Genomic DNA, 22,860 nt, shown 5'->3' on the forward strand with positions numbered 1-22,860 from the left:
GTCGCGCTAACTTATCTTGAGACTACTAACTGTTCTCTTACCTTAAGGCTAGTGGCAGTCATCTTACCTTAAGGCTAGTGACAGTCCTCTTACCTTAAGGCTAGTGAAGAAGTGTTGCGTCCTATGCACCACGGACAGCGGCGCGTGGTGGTGATGCGCGGAGCGGGCGCGGGGGGGTGCGGGGGGCGAGCCTGGAGCGCAAGACAGCTCTGATGCCGACTTGGAGAGTCGACCGCTCAGCGCTTCTGACCGCTCTGTGGGGGAACGGGGAGGTTAGTCTTCTTCTTTTTCTTATACCCTTATTACACTCGGTAGAGTAGAGTGGCGAGACAGTATCCTCGGCCAATAAACGTCTAGCAATTGACCGAGAGCTCGGCCGAGGATACTGTCTCGCCCACTCTACTCGGTAGATAGGTGTAATCAGGGTATAAGCGTGTCGATGACAAAAAGTAGAGCTGTGTGCGAATCATGTAAAGACAGGGGCTATCGAATTACCTATCGACTAGAGTCGAAAATATTCGTGATTGGTACATTGATTTAGGTCGTATTTATACAGGGTGGCCCAAAGAGTGACATCCAAAGGAAAATGTTTGATTCCTTAGTTCAAGGGGTAGCCAAATCACCCCCATGTATGTTCAGCAATTTTTTGTAGTTTAGGAGTTATGATTTTTTTTCCTAATTTTCTACAAAAATCGACCTCAGTGGATTAATTATGTTTTATTATTTTTTTGGATAACTTTTTTAAAGTATTTTTTATTTTTGTGTCATCCTCTTAAGTTGTTCTTTGAACCATAAAAGTTTCAGCTTCCTAGCTGTAATGTAAGTTAGTTATTTTTTTATCGAAAGTTCGAATTTTACGATCAAGCTAGACTGCTCTGAATTTTCAACTCGAAATTAAAAATTGAAAAAGATATTCTCATGATCCTTTATTAATTTTAAAAACTCCGCAAGGTTCCAAAGTTACATAAAAATAAAAATAAACTATTGCTGAATGGCGACGTTCTGTGGAGAGTGAGGCAAAGGTTATGAGGTTGGAGTGGGAGGATCTCGCAGCCGCTGCCCAAGATCGAGTCAGATGGAGAAATCTTCTCAAAGCCCTTTGTCCCTGCTGAGGGACGTCAGGATGGATGTATGTATGTATGTATTGCTGAATAGGGTATTATTTACAGAAAAAAACCTTAAAAGGTACCTGGGTGGAAATTACCTAATTAGTAAATTGTTTCAGAAAGTTGAAATATTCCTGTTATGTCAGTACTAGCGTATTCTTGCGTAGATGTAGGTAGTGTATTGCTATGGGAGGTCGCCATTTTAAAATTTTATTGTGAGTAAATTTGTAAAAGAATTATTAGAGTTTATTTACTTATTATTAATAAGGTAACGGGTCCATATTCCGAGGTAAATAACAACATTTGAAAGTAAGTAAGAAAAATAAGCATTTGTAACCATCAATATTGATGTGAAATATTGTCTTCTGTAAGAATATACGCTAAATTTTATATTTCTTAACACAGATTCATTGATAACACATTAATTATACTTAAAAAAATATAATTTATTACACATGTCGATTTGCCCTTATACCGAGGTAGGATTATGGTTTCTTCCATATACCGAGGTAGCCTGTTCCATATTCCGAGTTAGTCCTGTCAGTGGCTCCATGAGTGTGGCCATGAACATAAGGAAATTACAATCTAAAATATCGATATACTTTTTTAACCCTAAAGTACTCCAAATAAATTTAATTATTCTAAATAGTAGTTGAAAATAATGAAAAGAATTAAATACTCTCCATTTATATTGGTTTTCGTGATGATTTCTATTATTTATGTAACATTTTCATAATTCATTATTGCAACTGGTAACATTGGCTAGAAAAAATATTCATAATGCTTCTATGATGTTCTATGGACTTTTCCAAGCGATTAAAAAAAAAATAGAGTAGAGATGGGGTAAATTGATGAAATAGTGACAGTAATCGAATATAATCGATTATTGAACTCGAATGATTTAAACATTTTTTACTATAGTTTTTATCTAAGTAAGGTCTAAATTTTTTCCACGATATTTTATGTTCTTACTTAAATGTTTAAAAGTTGATGATACGTAATAAAAGTAGATGTGTAAGGGATGAGGAAAAGTATCGAATACTTACAAAAGCCAAATACCTTATCAGTACTAATTTCCGATGAGTACCTAATGTATTTACCATAAACGAATATGATTATAATAAAAGTATCTACCCAGGAATCGATCCAGCATCGATTATTTTTTCATTCAAGCATAGGTCGGAAGCAAGGAACATTGCACTAGGTACATCTCTATGGCGCATGCGCGCTGGACTGGAGGCGCGCCGGCGCCATGTTCAATTTTCCGCCGAAAAGTTTGCCGCTATTCTTTGAAAGTATTTTTGTTAAGTCTTTACATTAGAAAACAAACATCTTTTATTAAATTATTATGTTTGTATTTGCAATATGCAATTGGAAAATCGATAAGGTAAGCTTGTGTGCGAATTATTTTAGGAAATTACGTAAAATGGAAATATTTTTATGTTTTTATCAGTAATTTGGCATCAGTTTAGTTACTAACCTAGGTTTTTGTTCTAGCGTTTTCGTTTCTAAACTCACTAAGTTTTGTGAAAATGGGTACCAACTTATAAGGATAAGCTTAATTCTGTCAACTATCCATACAATTTACCTACTTACTTTATTTTTCAGTGACAACAACAAGAAAATGAAAAAATCAACCAGACCCCTAAACCAAACATGAAATGCAGTATACAGGACATTCATTTATCTGGGAATTCTGGGATAACAATATTACAACGGCCATCAGACCTCGAAGTAGAAGGATAATGGAAATAAAATACAGAAATGAAATTAGGCAATTGTGTATATAAGTGTTATAAAAACTCCACGGTCGTGTGTGTTATTTTATTCACCCAAATAAAGTTTTACGTCTACAAATTTCTTTCTTTCTTCTTTTATAAAGAGTAATAAGTAGGTAGTATCTAGTAGTAGTTTCGTAAAGTCAGGCATATCTATCCACACACCTTTTATATTTAGGAAGAAAGTCGCTAATTCATCTTGATTTTATGGTTTGATGACGGCATCGGATGACACTGCGAAGGTGTGATGTAGTCATATTCCGATTTCCGAGGTACCTACCTATGTAAAATGTCATACTCCATATTAGGGGTTCAGCAAGTATTTTAATAATCCATATTCCGAGTTATCAAATTATCGATTTAGAAACAACATAGATTTGTTACTCAAATCATACATAAAATATTGGTAAAATTATGTATCACTTACGTTAATAGCGATGAAATAACACTGTTTTTTATCATTTCAAATATACATACAAAGTTAAGGTTTTCTATGTAACCATGATTTTTGGGTCAACAATTATCGTGTCATATTAAGATTCCTAGAGGATATTTTGTACCGCCGAATTAGGTTATAAGCTTGTCACGTTCATCATTATTATTATGTAATCAAGCATATACTTCAAATGTTATTATTTGTAAAGTTATAAGCTAAAAATCATGACATAGTATTTTTCCTTATACCGAGGGTAACTCGGAGTTAGGAACAACGTATAAAAATCAGGCCCTTATACCGAGGTATTTTGTTTTTGAATTTAAAGGGGTTAAATTAGTTTAAAAAGAGTTAAAATTTAAATTTAATGTAAGTATAAGAATATAATAAACTAAATATAAACTATTTACAAAGTTGAACGTCGTATAAATATTAAAAAACACAATTATTAAATATGGCTGGCCTTACGTAAGCCGGGTCGCGTTTGTATGAAAAACATGGCGGCGTCGCCCTCACGGCACATTACATGAGTTTTTAGTAATTTTAGGCAATTTTAAACATATTTACTACATCAAGTAGTTTCAGTTAAAGATAATGAACGATTAAATGTAATTTTAGAGTATCCAAACCTATTAAAATGAGTAATAATCATGAAAATAAATATAACTCGAAATAAGGACGCCATTTTGAATACCGCGATATATGGACCCGTTACCTTAATACAATTTTCTCATAAATCTTACTACTCAGACTAAAACATTTTTCTAAGAATTTACATTCAAAAATGTAACTTAAATTTAAAAAACAAGTAAATAATTTATTTTTCCCTTTAATTTGATACATTTTGTAACTTAATTAGTCCTTAGTACTGACATAACAGGAATATTTCAACTTTCTGAAACAATTTTCTAATTAGGTAATTTCCACCCAGGTACCTTTGAAGGCTTTTTTCTGCAAATAATACCCTATTAAGCAATAGTTTATTTTTATTTTTATGTAACTTTGGAACCTTGCGGAGTTTTTGAAATTAATAAGGGACCATAAGAATATCTTTTTCAATTTTTAATTTCAAGCTGAAAATTCAGAGCTGTCTAGCTCTATCGTAAAATTCGAACTTTCGATAAAAAAATAACTAACTTACATTACAGCTAGGAAGCTGAAACTTTTATGGTTAAAAGAACAACTTAAGAGGATGACACAAAAATAAAAAATACTTTAAAAAAGTTATCCAAAAACATAATAAAACATAATTAATCCACTGAGGTCGATTTTCGTAGAAAATTAGGAAAAAAAATCATAACTCCTAAACTACTAAAAATTGCTGAACATAGGTACATGAGGGTGATTTGGCTACCCCTTGACCTAAGGAATCAATCATTTTCCTTTGGACGTCACTCTTTGGGCCACCCTGTATACACTTTATTGTACGCATACACAAGCAAACATAAAAGAGAACAGTTACAAATCAAAACACAAAACGTATACAAAGGCGGGCTTATTGCCAAAAAGCAATTTCTTCCAGCCAACCTACGACTGGGTGAAAGATAAATCGCACATGACAATCCGAACCGTCATATCTTGAAAAACATAGTTTCGAGATATCGCGTTTTGAAAGTTTGATGTCTCATAATTCAAAGAATAATAAATAAAATAAATATATTTCTTTTGTGATTGGTAGATTAACTCTTTGGCAATAAAAACATATAGTTCAATTGAGCCTAAGTCATTTCATTTTATATCTACAAGTGTTTTTCTGAGGCGGTCCGAAGATAATACGGTCTTGCCTGTTAAAATTTTCGATTTTCATATTTATGACTTTATAGCCCGTTTTCTTGCTTACATACTTGCTGGTAATTTGTCATATGTCGAGATAATACATACGTTTTATCTTCTTTTAGGGAAAATTAAATAATACAAAGCGTTTGATATATTTTTTTCTGTGGAAAATCGGTTCTTTTATTGATTAAACACAAATTTTAAAAACGAGAAATCTCACTTTTAGAACAATATTTGATATTTTTAGACTTAATTACAAAAAAAACAGCATTTAAACCTTTGATTATCTAAATACTATGTACTTTTTCAATGAAATTATTAGCAACTTAGTAGATTGCATACAAAAACTATTTTATTATTTATTGCTTTCCATAATAGATAATTACAAACTATGAGAGCAAATTATGAGTAACATTTCGTCAGAATAACAGGCCCTCACCAAGCGTATAAAGAAGCTGATACGAAAAGACCTTCGTTGCTCCAATACACTAGTTATAGAAGCAGCTATAGAGCTAAATCGCGGGTGAAAGTGTTCGTTCAGCAGAATGGGAGAACCACAGGACGAAGTTGAAAACTGAGGACAAGATTTGAATAGCCCTTGAGCAAATCAAATAATCGAATAAATCAAAAATAATCCTGGTGCAGACAGCATTACCTCATAGCTTCTGAAACCTGGTGGTATTACTAGTCTCGAAGCCTCGGACAGCTCAAGAAGTAGTGCAAGTCGGTTGCTTGTACTGGAATAACACCGGAGGCATCGTACGAGAGTGTCGTGCTATTTTATCAACAATGGTAACCGTTCTAAGAAACTTTAAATAAAAACCGTTCTAAGGATCTATAGACCGAGGCTATATAAGTGCTATTTATGTACGTTCTCAAGGATCATTTAGAACCGTTTCACTAATTAGTTTGCCGAGTCCAAAACAGGCTAGATTTCGAAAATTCTTAATCACCATAGATCATCAAACAGTAAGGCTAGAAATAGTGCTCGACCGATGGTCAGCGCTGACCGTCGCTTGACGTAGCTATATCTATGCAAGTCTATGAGTGCAGCTACGCTGACGGTACGCGCGTGATTTCGTGTGACACGTCGGTGCAGCCGTTGGTCGGGCTCATCAGTCAGCGTACGTCGGTCGACCGACGAGCTAAGAGTTTGTAGGGACGCGTTCAGTGATTCGCTAACGGAGCGACCGACCGCGTGACCGACCGCATGGATTCAACGTATCGCAGTTTGCCGTCAGCGAAGCACTGAATGCATTTTGCAACCGACGCGACGGTAAGCGCTGACATTCAGATGGTACGGTCAGGTCAGGACGTACCGTCGGTCAAGCACTATATATATGAGGTTGGAAACCTCAGGCAGATTATACAAAGATTACAATCAACCTTGGTGGCCTGGTTGACCAAAAGCTATGGATATTTCATCGAGACGTGGACACTTCTGGAAACCTTGCAGAGATGTCAAATTGAATGTCGCTATATCGATGTGTTGAGGTATCTGTAAAACGCCGCTACTGGCATAGCATCGACTGTGTGCTTTTCTTGGACCACAAATCAAGACTGAATTGCAAAGAGTAGTTCAACAGAGGGATTTAATATCGCCAAAACTGAACAGAAGTGCACTGTAATAGAAATAAGTCTTATTTAATTGAATGCTTACATTAAACCAAATCTGGTGGTAGTTGTATGGGAAGCCAAAGATCGAAGTTGCTCAGGAATTTGTCTAACTTGGGTAGACTATTCAACTAGGCAGAAGACAAGCATACTATAAGTTGACCTGCATACGGTAAACTTCGATACAAATTCACCTTGAGGCCATTTCTAAAGTCTGAACTCAAAGGTCTTCAATCAGTGCACCCTGCCAATGATGACGTGTGGTTCAGAAACGGCTGTGACAGTTAGACTCCTCCAACGGATTAAAGTCGCTTATCGAGCAATAGAAACAGCTATGCTCGGCGTTTCTCTGAAGAACTACATCAGAAATATGGTAATTCGTAAGAGATCTCAACCAAACTTTTAAAATCTATCTCAAGCTGAAATGCCAGTGGGCCAAACATTTAAAGCAAACATCAGACTTCAGAACTGCTATGGGCGTGCTCGCAATGTTGCTGTTGTTGCTCTAGAAGATTCGGAGAACTTGGACAGAGTCACTATTTCTTCGACGGGTTTATACGTAAGTAGGGTCAACAAAATCATAGTCAAAGTCTTTGTCTGGAGTCTAAGGTTCCTTAGCTGCAATACCCTTCAGGTTCCAAGCCTTTTGGGTGGAGGAATTGCCGTCAAAACTAGTTTAGCAGCACGTTTATGTAGCTTCATGATGTTACTACAACTCAAATATTCCGGGAATAATTACATTAAAAACCGTACAAACCGTATTATGTCTCTTATGACATAGAAAAATTATTGATTTAACTGGACAAACAGTATTATCTTGACGAATCCCATAGCTAAATCGTCACATAAAAACATACAACAATCGAATTAGTGAAAATTCAATAATAAAACAGGCAAGATAGTATTATCTAGAAATAATACAATAAAAATTCTACGTGCGAAACAAGCAAAATAGTATTATTTACATTATAATACGTTTTGATTCATCACATTTTGCGTATTTCGTAACTAAACTTGTCTTAACTTAAGATAAAACGACCGGAGCCCGCGCTTCAGACATGGTCCGCGTATTAAACTAAAATATGACTGTTTGTCCATCGACAATGCGTGCGCATCACAACAGGCAAGACAGTCGTATAGTGCCATATCTCGGCCCAGAAATGAGCTACAGTTATGACTGTTTTACCAGATTGTAGAGAATGATCTGTAGAATGCAAAAATGTAATTAAAAAAAATTGGGATTTTTCAAGATATGACGGTTCGGATTGTCATGTGCGAAATGACATTAGATCCTTTAACTAATTTGAGTAGGTACAATTAATAATTCTCTTCTTCCTTGCCTTATCCTTATTTAGGGTCGGCTTTGTTGGTCATGTCACGCCATTTTACCCTATCCTCTGTCATTTCCTCATTCACTCCACACTCTCTCATATTTTCTTTCACGCAATCAAGCCACGTCTTTCTTACAATAATAATTATCAAACTGAAATTAGCCTATGGTTTAACTCTAACCTTAAATTAAGAGTGCATGATTACAACATTAAAAAAACATAATATTATAACATATAACTTAAAATGACATCATACTTATATAAATAATACTACATAAATATAAATAAATATGTATATATATATAGATATCTGTTTTACCTGCCAACCTAATGATTCAAAATTGTGATGTCAAACATTTCGTATCATCGTGGTAAAATGATTAGCCAGTTAAAATAGCGTCAGTCGCTGACTAGCCAGGCTGCTATAGATGTACACAAGTATGTACAGCTGATACGTCACTCGGGGAGGCTCCTTTAGTTAGTGAAAATGGAGGAATCACCTTAGAATTTAACACGTTTGGGCTACAAGAAAATGCACTATCTTAATTCTTAGTTTTAAAGATGCGTTTTTACAACATGTCCACGGTTTATGCTTGGCATGTTGTATTAGAAACTTGGATCTGAAAGACATGATTACTTTTAGCAGAGTGCTGATTCAAGTATTCAGCTGGAATTTTGCTTTACCACAAACCGCTACCAGTTAAATCTATACCAGGGTAGCATATAAAAGCTTGCAAGTGAGCATACGTCTAATCCTCCTCGTTTCTATTGTACATTGTACCTCACTCAATGCATTCCCTCGGGACCATTTCAATTGTATCGTATTCAATTGGTGTTCCACAGATTTACAAGTGGTCTCTAAAATCAATTGAATGTGTCTGTCTGTGCTTTAGTTTGTTCATCGATTGTTACATAATATTGGATTGGCAATTAATAAACATACAGTTTACGTTTACGTTAGTTTGTTTGTTAACGCTTTGCGCATTTTAAGTATTTTCTGGAATATTTTCTTTTATTAAATCATACCATATTACTCAATATTACTAGTATTACACAATATCCAATAGCAGGAATTATTATTCCTAGAATATATACACATTATTAAGTGAATTATCGGAAATTGAATACTGAAATCAAGAAGGTTCGTGAATATTAATGAACACTGAATAATTCAGTTCTCGGAGCAGACCCCTGGTATTTTTACGTCAAAAACTTGATCATAAGTCGTTATCATCACTATTATGAAACTATTTGTTCATCATCATCATCATCATCAGCCCGTAATCGTCTACTGCTGGACATAGGCCTCTCCCAAGGAGCGCCACAACACTCTGTCCTCGGCCTTCCTCATCCAACCACTACCGGCCACTTTTTCCAGGCACTTTTGAAGGTAGCCTTACTGTTCATGGTCTCCACTCAAGAACTTGTTTACACCACACGGCATTGGTTCTTCAGCATGTACCTATGGCCGACGCGCTGCCACTTCAGATATCAGCTCTATTTATTGTTGAACGAAGCAAATGGAAACGAAAGTGAAGTTCAAAGGCCAAATATCGGGAATTTTGCCTCTCTCTCAAAGGGAACCCCAATATACCTACGACGTCATTTTCACTTAACTTCCTTCATTCACCAGCTGGGAATGCTTTTCATTCCCCAAAGCTTCCGGCTTTGAACAAAGATGGTTTGAAACTATAGATCGATTTTCCACCCTCCACTACTATAATAAAGCTTCATTTACTGCGTTTGGTTCTTTATGTAGGTATTGTTACTTTGCAGTTAGTATGAGCCACTTATGACCTAAAAATTAAAAAAAAATATCTTTATTACACTTTACACGCAACATGACGTGTTTTCTTAATTTTATACAATTTTGCATATTAATTCTGGTTACCATAAAATGAATATAATAGCTGTAGTCTACTCTAACACTAACTTTCTACATACTACCTTATAGAACTTTTAATTGTTGTTGAACAGTTCAGTTACTACTCAACGATAACTATTACCTATATAATATATAATATGTGGGGACATCTCACACACGACCATCCGACCCCAAGCTAGGCAGAGCCTGTAATATGGGTATCGGTCAGCTGATATATCTACACAAATACATAGATAGATACATATTAAATTCATATATATGTATATTCAGCCAGCAATCACATGACTAGATTAGCAGGTTGAAGCCATATGTTTATTAATAAGGACCTAATAGGTATTAAATTGCAAACTTATTTGGATTTAATTATAAATTGCATTTACAGAAATAGGAAACCCTATCCTCCTGACCCCGAGAGGTATAAATGTATACACTGTTATTAAATTTTTTAAAAATTAAATAAAATTACTACTGAACTGTTTTGTCACTTTGTCAAAGAACAAATTGTTTAAGGGATAGGTACTTTATAAAACTTTAAAGAAATAACAGGGATACTCCATAAAACTTTTAATATAGGTATTTTTAAACTATATATTATTTTTTTTTTCAATGTCCTACTCATAGCACGCCAGGTGTCAGGAGGCTATTGAGTTACTAGAATAAGATCCCACGTACACATTCCCAGTAACAATGTAAGTAGGTATTTGTAGCATTGGTAATACTGAAATAACATACTAGTAAGTACCTAGTAGTTTCCAGGTATGATATATAAATAATTATCATTAAATTTCATAAATCATTTCACATGAAATAATTGCATCCTTCCGTCGCGTCCTTCCGGGGCGGCTCGGCCGGTGGCCTCGACGGACTCTCGCCCCAACATTATAAAGATCTCATCTTTGGCACAACGGGAGACACTGGCCGAGTCGTGCTGGAGAGCGTGACACAGCTAGTGAACCTCATGCTGTCGGGAAAGGTTTGCACTGAGATAACTGATGTTTTATACGGTGCAAACCTATGTGCTCTAAAAAAAAAGGACGGTGGGATAAGACCTATCGCTGTGGGAAACGCAATCCGCCGCGTGGTATCCAAAATATGCTGCAAACACATCGCGCCAATACTGTCGGATAAGTTCCAGCCCACCCAGTTAGGTTTCGGCAGTAAAGGAGGGTGCGAGGCGGCGGTCCACGCGGCGCGCGCGTTCCTCACAAGCGGCGCGGGCGAGGTGCTGCTGAAAGTGGATGTAAGGAACGCCTTCAACTCGGTTGAGAGGGAAGCTCTGCTGACTCAGATCAAGGAGGTGGTTCCTGAAATATACCACTACATGTGGCAATGTTACGGGGAAAAAACAAAATTAGTATACAGGAACCACCTCCTTTACTCTGCGGCTGGGTGTCAGCAGGGAGACCCACTCGGTCCAGCGATATTCAGTCTGGCTATTCATCCGGTGATAACCAAAATTAAATCTAAATTTAACGTGTGGTATCTCGATGATGGATCCATAGGGGATGAAGCAAGCACCGCTCTTCAAGACCTTGACTCCATGATCAAAGAATTCCAAAACATCGGACTAGAATTAAATTTCTCTAAATGCGAACTTTTTATCAACCCCAACCTACCGACAGACAAACAAACAGACATCCATAGTAAATTTAACTCTCTGGCACCCGGTATCAAAATCTTAAATAAAAGCTCGCTTCGTCTCCTCGGATCCCCAGTTCTTGACGAATCGATTCCCAAATATATTGACGATGAAATCACAAAATTCCAGGAATCATCGCATCGGCTGGTACAAATTAATCCGCAAATCGCCCTGGTAATCATCAGATACTGTCTTTTCGTTCCAAAATTTACCTATGTACTGCGATGTTCACCTATTTGGAGACACCAAAATTTACTTAATAATTTGGATGCGATGATCAGGAATACACTAACCGAAATTCTAAATTGCCAACTGGATAACCGCAGCTGGGCCCAGGCATCGCTGCCGATACGGTTCGGTGGCCTGGGCATCCGCTCGGCGTCCAGTGTGGCCCTCCCGGCGTTCCTGTCCTCGGCACACAGCACGGCTGGCCTCTACGGAAAGATAATTTACCCATCGCTTGGCGATGCAGAGGTCACCTACTTGGCCGAGGCCAGGAGCGCCTGGTCAGATATCGCTGGCCCACAACAAGATGTCCCTCGACTACCGGAATCCCAGAGGCTGTGGGACGAGCCGATCTGCAGGCAGGTTCAGGAAAATCTCTTAGAAACTGCCACCAGCCCTGCAGACCGCGCCCGCCTCATGGCTTCTGCCGAACCGGAGTCGGGACATTGGTTGAAGGCCCTTCCATCTGCGAGTGTGGGCACACTGCTGGACCGCAACACCTTTAACCTTTCTGTCTGTTTGAGACTAGGCTGTAAGACCAACGAGCCACATCGCTGCCGTTGCGGGGACCCCGTCGACCAGCTAGGCCACCACGGCCTCTCCTGTCAGCGGAGTGCCGGCCGATTACCCCGCCACGCGGCCCTTAACGACGTCATACGTCGGGCCTTTGCGAGCGCCGGAATCCCCGCCATTCTGGAGCCCACCGGCCTGGCGAGAGACGACGGGAAGAGGCCCGACGGTATGACCGTAATGCCCTGGAAGTACGGGAAATGCCTAGTGTGGGACGCCACCTGCACCGACACAGTGGCCCCCTCCCACATCCAGGGTAGTGCCGCGGCGGCGGGCACGGCGGCGGCTGCTGCAGAAAACCTCAAACGGCGCAAATACAACGGTCTGTCTGACAGCTACATATTTGTGCCGTTTGGGGTTGAGACCCTGGGGCCGTGGGGACCCGAAGCGCGACGATTAGTAAAAGAACTTTCGTCGCGCCTGGTCGAGGTATCAAGGGACCAGAGGGCTGGCAGCTATCTCAGCCAGCGCATCAGCCTGGCTATACAGAGAGGGAATGCTGCCAGCCTCCTCGGAACCATCCCGGGCGACGGCAGCGAACTAAAAGAAATATTCTACCTTTGATAAACTCCTGTTTATTAAGGGTAGAATATTTCCAGGCCAGTTATAAGTATTTTATATTATTATCATTTTTTTGTAAAATATATAGATAGTTTAGTTAAATAATAAGTACTTAATATTTTATTTTAATAATAACTTCATAATGTTTAATTGAACAATATAAATAAATTATAAAGCAATTGCATAATTTTATCTTTCATGACTGAATATTATTTTAATAGGCTTGAAATGAAACCAATCATCTTTATACCTACCAACGGCGGCTACGACAGATAAAAGCAATTTCAGGGTATGATGATTATTAATTTACTTTGGGAAATTGGTAAATTTTCTGGCTTTTGTAAGCCCATAATATAGTTAAGTTAGAGGGGAGATAAAATGAACGTATAAATAACAATATAAATAAGATCTAATAAAGCAAATTATTCTATTTAATGTCGTCTAAAACTGGATTCCGCTATTCAGCGTGGAATTTCATGAGTGAATCTTAGATATACTGAGTTTATTTTAGATATACTATACTCGATAGTTTAGTGTAACTGGGATTCAAACCCAGGAACTTAGTACCTAACCGCTTTGCTAGCGGGTTGTCTGTATCTTGATAAATGTTAAACATCCAATTGACCTAGCGAGGCAGTTGAGATTCTCAATCAACACCAATAAATGGCAGCCATATTGTATTTTTGATTAGATGAGGTCTAGGCTTGGTCTAGGCCAAGATGTGTGCCGATATTATTGTTTTGGCTAGAAAAAAAACTAAGTTTTTTTTCCAAAGAGAATTTGCTTTACGAGTTATAGCTTGCTAGATTTTCCTGTGAATTTTCAATATACCGTGGAATATAGTATACCTATATACTTACAAAACAACATTGTATTATTTACGTGTGCATTATCATGGTTAGTTATGTAGGTATACAACTCTAAATTATTCATGGTATGTATTTAGAGACAAGCGTAATTTTTTTTCATAAACATTTTAGGAAAATATTTTTAATTTTCTCAGAAAGGTTTTGATATAAAATTCACGCCTGTCTCCTTTTATTTCTATCTTTTTTGTATCTAACATCGTCAGTTTCAAGTAGATAAATAAATGTGCTTATATTTAATTTTGGTTCGACGAAGCGCTGTGATCTAATCACATAATAATAGAATAAAGCTTTATCATGAACTTCATTAATTAACCTCATAAAGTAATAGGGTTGCCACTTTAACAGTAATTTTAATTCCTGTAATATGACAGAGTTTGATGACACTCATGAAAAGGTTACAGGGGTGAATAACCAACTCGTGAACTGCATGACACAATCATTTAATGGATCACTTTTGCCATTATTTTAATTGCTAAAGTAGGTAGGTACGTAGTTATACGTAGCTCCATACTTTTGTACTTTTTCAAACTATTTAACAAACTTTTAGAAGGTACACAAGTATAACCATGAGCTTTAAGTATACATGACGCAAATTATAATGGTTATAAGTATAAATATAAGAATGAAATCAGAGGAAAGCTGCTCCATATTTTGCCAGATTATTTCATAATTTATTATTAAAGTAGCTTCACTAGAGATAGTAGACAGATCATCATCATCATCAGCTTATATAGCAGTCCACTGATGGACCACGAAACCACGCCACTGAATGCGATTTAAAAGCACTACCAAAGATAGACAGATGCGAGTAAAATGATTACACCCCCTAAAGTATAAATAACCACTTACTCGGCTGCGGCGAATGCTTCTTGGTTGACATGACAGCTTGCAGCTCATGTCAGCTGTCACAACGCACACAGGATATCATCGAGGTGACACGGCGCCAACACCGCCGCTACTCTGTGGCAGCTCAGCACTGGCCGGCTAGAATCGCGTGACGACCGGCCTCTGTGGAGTTAGAAGAAAAAAGTTATTAGTGTGTTTTTTTGCGCGGGAATCGGAAATGAGTTAGAGGAACGAGGTTGCGCACGATGTAGGTCGTTTTTGTCTGAAATTCATTAACTACGCTCTAAGATTCCAGAAACCAAAACTTAAAAAAATTAACCTAACTGAATTAAACCAGCTAGTTAAATTCAGGTCCTGTTGCGGACAGCGAAGAATCCGTCCCCCTCGCACGCACACTTCCTTTCTCTTTCCCACCCGTGCGATGCTCTGATTGGCCGAGCGCGGCACTCGTTGAAACAATAGCGAGCGCCCATTGTCTCAAGCGCTCGGCCAAGTATAAAGGGAGGCCATTTTGGCTTGAAAAATCAGTCGCAGTCCAGCAGCCACCGGGAACACCAGCCTCAAGAAGCCTCCAGAAACCTGAAGAAACCTCAAGCTCTCTCAAGAAGCTTGAAGAGCTGCTCCGAGGAAAAGCCGGGCAAACGTCCGGCCCGCTGCAACGCCCACCGCCGCGACACCCGTCGCAGCTGCTGGGACTTCCGCGACCCCGCGGAATCCGCGACCCCTGCGGACACCGCGCTGCCGCCACCGCCGCCGCAGCTGACGTCACGCCTCTGACGTTACGCCGCTGCCACCGCCGCCGCAGCTGACGTCACGCCGCCGCCGCCGCTGACGTCACGCCTCTGACGTCACGCCGCTGCCGCCACCGCCGCCGCAGCTGACGTCACGCCGTTGCCGCCACCGCCGCCGCAGCTGACCCGCTGCCGCCGCCGCCGCTGACGTCACGCCGCTGCCGCCACCGCCGCCGCCGCTGACGTCACGCCGCTGCTGGCGCCATCGCCGCGGCCACTGCACACTTCGCTGGTCCGGGTCGAGCCGGCACCGCCGCTCCCCGGCCCCCTATCTCGGAAGTGCGAAGTGATGTGAATAAACTGTGACATAGACACTTGTATATGTGAAGTTAACTGTGACATGGACACTAGTGAAAGTGATTAACTGTGATATGGACACCCGTCCTTTAGTGAACCTTTTTAACTGTTGTTTATGTGTGCTAACCTTTGTGTGTACAGTGTGTTTGATTGTTCGTGTAAATAAATTCCTCTTGTTGGGGAAAGTGAAATCGAAACGGTTTTTCTTTTATTCCGCCTCAGTCTATTTCTGTCCTCAACAGTTTGGTCCTTCGAGCCGGATAGAGTCAGTGAAGTGTCAGTGAAGTTTCGTGAAGTGCAGTGAAGTTTAAAAATGGTGGTGACACGCTCGCAGAACGGTGATCGTCCGATCCCTCCAACTCGGGTGTTCGACGAGCCGCCAGCTTCACCTTCCATCACCACGGACTCTGTCGCCCCATCCACGGTGGCGCTTTCCGCGCCATCGTTCCTGCCAGCCGTATCCTCCACGGCCACTCCATCCACGGCCGCACCCGCGGTTTCATTCCCCCTCGCCGGGCCGTCTGACGCACCGCTCTACCGCCCTATGGTAGCCGGTCGCGAGACGGGGCCGCGAGGGACCTCCGTCGCCCATTCCGACGTGTCCTCACGCATGCGCCTGGCCCAGATCGCTGCAGATGAGCAGCTCACCCAGCTGGCGCGAGCTAAGCTTCAGATCGAACGTAAAGAAATCGAGCTGCAAGAAGCGCAAGTTCAGCGCCGCCTCGCGCTCGACATGGAAGAACTGAGCAGCCAAGGCAGTGTCCGCGGTGCGAACAGTGTTTGTGCCGCAGAGGCCTTGGACGACTGGGTGAACCAGACAACAGTTAATGTTAGTGAACGTCGTGATGCTAACTATTCGCGTCGCGACGCTGAAGTGAGTGACACAGTGAATGTTAATGTAACAGTGAGTGAAAGTGAACGTCGCGACGCCGGTGCCCACTATGTGCGCCGCGACAATATGCCTGTGCATGTGAGTGAAAGTGAACGTCGCGACGCCGGTGCCCACTATGTGCGCCGCGACAATATGCCTGTGCATGTGAGTGAAAGTGAACGTCGCGACGCCAGTGCCCACTATGTGCGCCGCGACAATATTCCTGTGCATGTGAACGAAAGTGAACGTCGCGACGCCAGTGCCCACTATGTGCGCCGCGACAATATTCCAGTGCATGTGAACGAAAGTGAACGTCGCGACGCCAGTGCCCACTATGTGCGCCGCGACAATATACCCGTACTTGTGAGTAACAGTGAGCGTCATGTGACAGTGCCAGTGAATGTGCGTGAGCTTCATGATGAGTTTGGTGGCTCCCGCCCCGCCTGTGCTCCACCACTGACTCAAGCCGACGCCGGGCCCAGAATGGGCTACGCCTCCTACCCCACGTTCCCGCAAGTTTTCCCGGGTGAGTTCCCCACTTTCACTGGTAACGATGGAGCCGGAGTTGGATGGCTGCAATTCCGCGCCGCAGTCACCGACGCAGAAAGGATGTACGGGCTCACCCGGTATGAACTTATTACTAAGCTCCGCCGCTGCATACGGGGGGAGGCGAGTCGCAATATCGACTATCTGTTGCTGAAGGACGACGCTGACCCGTATGAGGTACTATCTTACCTAGAGATGGAATACGGATGTCCGGAGTTTTTCATAGATACTGCTCTGACCCGGCTACATTCCCTGCGCGCACTGAAGGCGCAGGCGTCTTCTAAGGACATTTCCTCCTTTGCATCCACCGTGTGTCGTGTAGAGCATACATTGAGAACGCAAGACAACGACCACGGCTACCTGACAAACCCTATTATGATGCAGGATGTAGTATCGAAACTAGGACCTGATTTCACCCGGCCCTGGTTCCTCTACTGCGACGCTCATCGCCATGAAGGTAAAGCGCGCTTTTCCCTGTTGGCTGATTTCCTGAAAGAGCAAGCGTCGATAACGGCGAGAAATACGGTTTCCGTGAACAACCCGTACTCGGCACTCTTCAAGGCTGCTCCACCGCGTCAGCCTACCCCAGCACGCCAGCCTGCTCCCTTCCGCCAGCCTGCTCCTTACCGCCAACCTGTCCAGTATCGCCAGCCCGCCCCGTACCACCAGTCGACGCAGCCCCGGGATTTCATCGCGGTCGCTGCAGAACAGGTACCGCGCTGTCGCTGCTGCGGTGGCAGCCACGCACTGACTAGATGCAAGAAGCTGCTGGCAATGGAAGTCCACCAGAGATGGGAGTGGATGAAGGAGTCCAATCTCTGTTTCCGATGTCTTGGTGAGAAACACTCCACGATCACCCTGATCGATGAAGAACTCGCCGAGGAAATCGGTGCGACCGGCCCCCAGAAGCCCCTGCGTGTTCGAGGCCTGAATGCCACCCAAGGTGACTCCAGGAGCCACCTCGTCACCTTCTCCGTACAAGGTACTTCCAACGAAAAGTACCGCATAGAAGCGCGTACTTTTTCCAGGCTACAGCTGCGGAAGCAATCCGTGCCGCAAGAGGCCCTGAATTTTCCCAACCTCCGAGGCATGGATGACCTGACCTACGAGGACGCTACACCACGCCTGCTAATAGGGATGGACCAGTGGCCGTTGATGGTTTCACATGACCTCCGCACCGGCAACAGAGACCAACCAGCCGCCTCCCTTACCCCCCTCGGCTGGATCGTCCACGGTCTTCTGCCCCGCCGTTTCCTGCAGTCACGAGAGGACACCGTGCTGCACGTCCACACAACTTCTGAGAGTTCCTGCGGTTCCGACCTCCACCTGGAGGCGCTGGTCAGGCACCATTTCGCTGTGGACGCTCTGGGAGTTGCTGCCTTCCGAAAGGAGCTTCCCGAGCACAAGAGAGCTCGGGAGTTGTTCTAGGGGTCGGTGCGACGGGTTGGCGGACGTTTCGAGGTCGGCCTTCCCTGGCGTCGGGAGGGACAGCACATGCCGGAGAACTACCAATCCGCCTTACGTCGACTGCGTGCGATTGAGCGAAAGATCGACCGGGATCCCGTGTTCGGGTCGGCGTATGAAAAGCAAATGGATAACCTCTTCACCAAGGGTTACGCTGTACCTGCCGATGGCTCAGAGGCCTCTCATCCCCGCAGGTGGTACCTCCCTCACTTCGCGGTGCACAATCCTAATAAGCCCCGAAAGCTGCGTGTGGTATTCGACGCTGCCGCTACTACCGGAGGGATTTCATTAAACGATTGTCTCTTGGAGGGCCCGGACCTCTTGCTATCGCTTCCCGGAGTACTTTTCCGATTTAGAGAGCTGCCCATCGCGGTCTGTGCAGACATAGAAGAAATGTTTCTGCGCATTCAAATCCGGCCAGAGGATCAGCCTGCACAGATGTTCCTATGGAGAGGCAGCGACCGCTCGAGCCCTCCTCGGCAGTTCCGTATGGCATCAATGCTTTTCGGTGCTACCAGTTCCCCGTTCCTGGCCCACAGCGTGCGCAACAGGAATGCAGAAGACTTTGCGGCCAGCCACCCGTTTGCACACCGGGCCGTAACTCAGAGTCACTACATGAACGACTTTGTAGACAGTTTTAATTCCCCCGAAGAAGCAAGAGAAGTAGTGGACCAGTTGAGGCACGTACACGCTCAAGCGGGCTTTAGCTTGAGAAGCTGGAGTAGCAGCGACCCTGTGGTGCTGAGGGACGTGCCTGAGGAGCTCCACGCACGCCAACCCGCTATGCTGCCTGTCGGTAGTAGCTGCGATTCCAAGATCCTGGGACTGCTGTGGGACGCAGCCCGGGACCAACTCGCGTTTTCCACGAGCATGTGCAGGGTGCCCACTGAAGTACGAGCCCAGACTCGCGCCCCTACCAAGAGGGAGGCGCTGAGCGCAGTTATGTCCATCTTCGATCCCCTGGGCCTACTCAGCCATTTTTCAATAACAGCTAAGATATTGCTGCAAGATCTGTGGCGCATGCGACTCGACTGGGACGAGCCGCTTCCGGAGGAGGAGGCTGCCACATTCGGGCGGTGGCTCCGTGGCCTGGACGAACTGGATGCTTTACAGATTAGAAGATGCTACGACCCGACACAGGGTCACCGGCAGCTGCACGTCTTCTGCGACGCCAGTGAGGTGGCTTACGCCGCTGCCGCGTACTGGCGCGTGGAACACCCCGATGGCAGCATCGCCGTAACTCTCGCCGCCGCCAAGTCAAAGGTGGCGCCCATAAAGGCGCTCAGCATCCCACGGCTGGAGCTACAAGCGGCGGTGATCGGGACCCGCCTCGCAGACATGGTGCAGAGGGAGCACCAATTCAACAAAATAACCTCAAAACAAATTACTAAATTCCCACCTACTTCCTCAAATTTCATCCAAATTTCATCAAATTTTCAAAATACTCCACTTGTGCAACCTTCGAGCTTGCTGTGACGTTAGATTTTTGAAAATAATAACCAAAACGAAGTTATTACAATTTCAAAATTTTCATACAAAAGTTCCACCTACTTTTTTATCTTTCATCCAATTTTCAAACTTTCGAAATATAATATTCCCCTTGCTACCTACCAACTATCTGTGGCTTCAGAATTTTGAAATTCTAGCCCAAAACGGATTTATTCAAAATTTAATTTTTTTATACAAAGATCCCACCTACTTTTTTATTTTTCATTCAAATTTTATAAAACTCGCAATACACCTTCCCTGTGGGACCTTAGAACTTTTCATCAAATCAGATTTCAAAAAATATTAATCCAAAATGATTTATGAATAGAATAGAATAGAATAGAATAAAATTTTATTTCAGACCACGTCCATAAAACATTGTAACACATGAAACAAACAAATACAAACATACAAATACAGTAAATACTTAATACTAATAAATACTAATCTAATCTAATCTAATGTTGACAACACACATTACAAATAACTATACACTAACAATACACTGACAGTCTGACACACATACACACTAATAAATGAAATAATAATACGAGTAGTTAAATCCGACCGCCACACCCCGCCTCACCGGCTGATGACGTGCAGCCTCATCCAGTGAGTCAGGATAGGGCCGTCGAACTTGCCAGCTATATCTTTCAGAAAGATGTTGGTACTCCCTTGGACTCTGTGCATCAGGGAAGCCACTCTTTTACGCATAATGGCGTGAAAGCCGTCCGTATTGGCATCAGCAAACATTCCTGAAGCACTGCAGAACCGCGGCAGCCCCAACATCATTCTGAAAGCATTATTATATTGTACTCGCAGGGCGCTGTAAGCCTTCTGCGTATAGTTGACCCACAGGCTGCACGTGTAGAACGACTGACAGAAGGCCTTAAACAGTGTTATCTTAACAGGTTCTGTGCACCGTGAGAACCTGCGGGCCAGCATGTTGCATCTAACTGCCAGCGCCCTGCGCTCCCTGTCGATGTCTAGGTCATCACTGAGGTTTTCGGTGACCCAATGACCCAAATACTTAAATTGGCTTACTCTCGGTAGAGGAGAGCCACAGAGTGAGACTGAAGGTATGGAGTCATATGACGTCCTTCCCGCCTTAAACAACATGAGCTCACTCTTTTTTGTGTTGTATTTAAGTCCATGGGTCGCCGCGTATGACTCACAAATTGAGAGCAGCTTTCTAAGGGCACTAATCGAAGGACACAGCAGCACCATATCATCCGCGTAGCTGATGTTATTGATGAAATTTCCATCAATTGAGCATCCGACACCGGCGCTGCTGAGCTCCTCGATCAAGCCGTTCATGTACAGGTTGAAGAGCTTGGGTGACGTCAGCCCCCCCTGTCTTACCCCGCACTCCAACCTGTACATGTCAGATAATGTACCTGCCCATCTGACTGCATTCGTCTGATTCCCATACCAGAAGCGAAATAATGAACTTAGTTCTGAAGGAAGTTTTGTGTCCTTGGCTAACTTATCCCACAGTATGTCATATGACACTAAATCGAATGCCTTGGATAGGTCCAGGAAGCAGGCGAATACAGGCGTATTTCGATCGGTATAGTAGCGGACGGTGTGCTTTAAACACAGAATAGCTGACTCCGTAGATAGACCCGGCCTGAACCCAAATCTTTAATTATTGAAATTATAATTTTTTTTACACAAAAGTGCCACCTACTTTTTTGTTTTTCATACAATTTTCACAAAACTTTCAAAATACATTCCCTGGGTAACCCACCACACATAACTGATTTCACTTTTTTGAAATTTTTGTTCTAAAACAAATTATTAACATTTTTCATTTTTCCATTGTTCTTTCTTGTAAGTTTTGTGAACATAAGAGTAAGGTGGACATTACTTGTCCCTCGTTATAAATTATGTCTATACACGCCTTCTAACCCGGGTTTGCCGAACAATTCCAGGTTCTCGCATCAAAAGCGAGCCACGAAGTATGCCAATAGGACTTCCCAACGTCAGCTCAAGCTGAGTTCTCGGTGGTAAGCGGTCCCAGCTTCCTGTTCGGCAGGTGTCACGGATTGAGGAGCGTGAGATTAAATTCAATTATATTATTTACACTTAATACCTACTCACTTTGGGTGCGAAACGTAAAACTTGATTTGGCCACTTTGCTATTGTGTAACTAAATTGTTGATTGTGATAACTAAATTTATTTTATATCATGGCGCCAGTTGATTCAGATGATTCATCTAAAGAATTATCGAAACAATATAAAGAATTATCTGCTAAACGCAGCTCAGTAAAGGGGCAGATTACAAAATTTAAGAAATACTTAGAAAGTTTTACGGGTCGCACTCAGTATGAAACTATTGAGTTAGCTAAATTAACGGTCAAGCTTAGCAAGTTTGAATGCTTGTCTACTAAGTTTGATGAGTTGCAAGATCAGATTGAGGTCTTAAATACCGAAAATTTAAGGGACGAATTGGATGAACGCGAGAATATTGAACAAAATATCATTGATTGCATTGCGGATGCTAAGACTATTCTAAATTATCAAAATGAGATTTCTGTGCTAGAGGAGCGCGACAGACGTAATTCTTATTGGCAGGAGGCACAAGGTGGAGGCGAATGTCAAAATGATGGTATTAAACTACCTCAGATTCAAATTTCTAAATTCGATGGCTCACCATTCCGCTGGTTGGGCTTCCGCGACACTTTCCTAAATTTGATCCATAACAACAAGAAAATATCTTCCATTCAAAAGTTTCATTACTTGGTATCGTATTTGGAAGGTGACGCC

General features: G+C 42.3%; 2 protein-coding genes across 4 annotated transcripts in view; both read right to left on the minus strand.

The window, feature by feature from the left end:
* The window catches only part of LOC105394483 (multiple C2 and transmembrane domain-containing protein), a 129,292-nt gene that overhangs the window by 66,952 nt on the left and 39,480 nt on the right, over positions 1-22,860 (minus strand). For all 3 annotated transcript variants that reach the window (XM_048631397.1, XM_048631396.1, XM_048631398.1), the window contains exons 2-3: positions 14,637-14,795; positions 94-254 (exon numbers count right to left, since the gene is read on the minus strand). In XM_048631397.1, coding sequence (XP_048487354.1) covers positions 94-254; positions 14,637-14,667 — 192 coding nt within the window. In that variant the 5' untranslated portion in view covers positions 14,668-14,795. The remainder of the gene's footprint in view (positions 1-93; positions 255-14,636; positions 14,796-22,860) is intronic.
* LOC125490824 lies at positions 20,673-21,473 on the minus strand. The gene has a single exon (XM_048631167.1). The coding sequence runs from the start codon at positions 21,471-21,473 to the stop codon at positions 20,673-20,675; it is 801 nt and encodes a 266-aa protein (XP_048487124.1).

The sequence above is a fragment of the Plutella xylostella genome, chromosome 28, assembly GCF_932276165.1.
Source record: "Plutella xylostella chromosome 28, ilPluXylo3.1, whole genome shotgun sequence".
Taxonomy (NCBI): domain Eukaryota; kingdom Metazoa; phylum Arthropoda; class Insecta; order Lepidoptera; family Plutellidae; genus Plutella; species Plutella xylostella.

Excerpts from the sequence above, each read along its gene's own strand:
- LOC125490824 (XM_048631167.1), bottom strand. The coding sequence starts at position 21,473 with ATGTACAGGTTGGAGTGCGGGGTAAGACAGGGGGGGCTGACGTCACCC.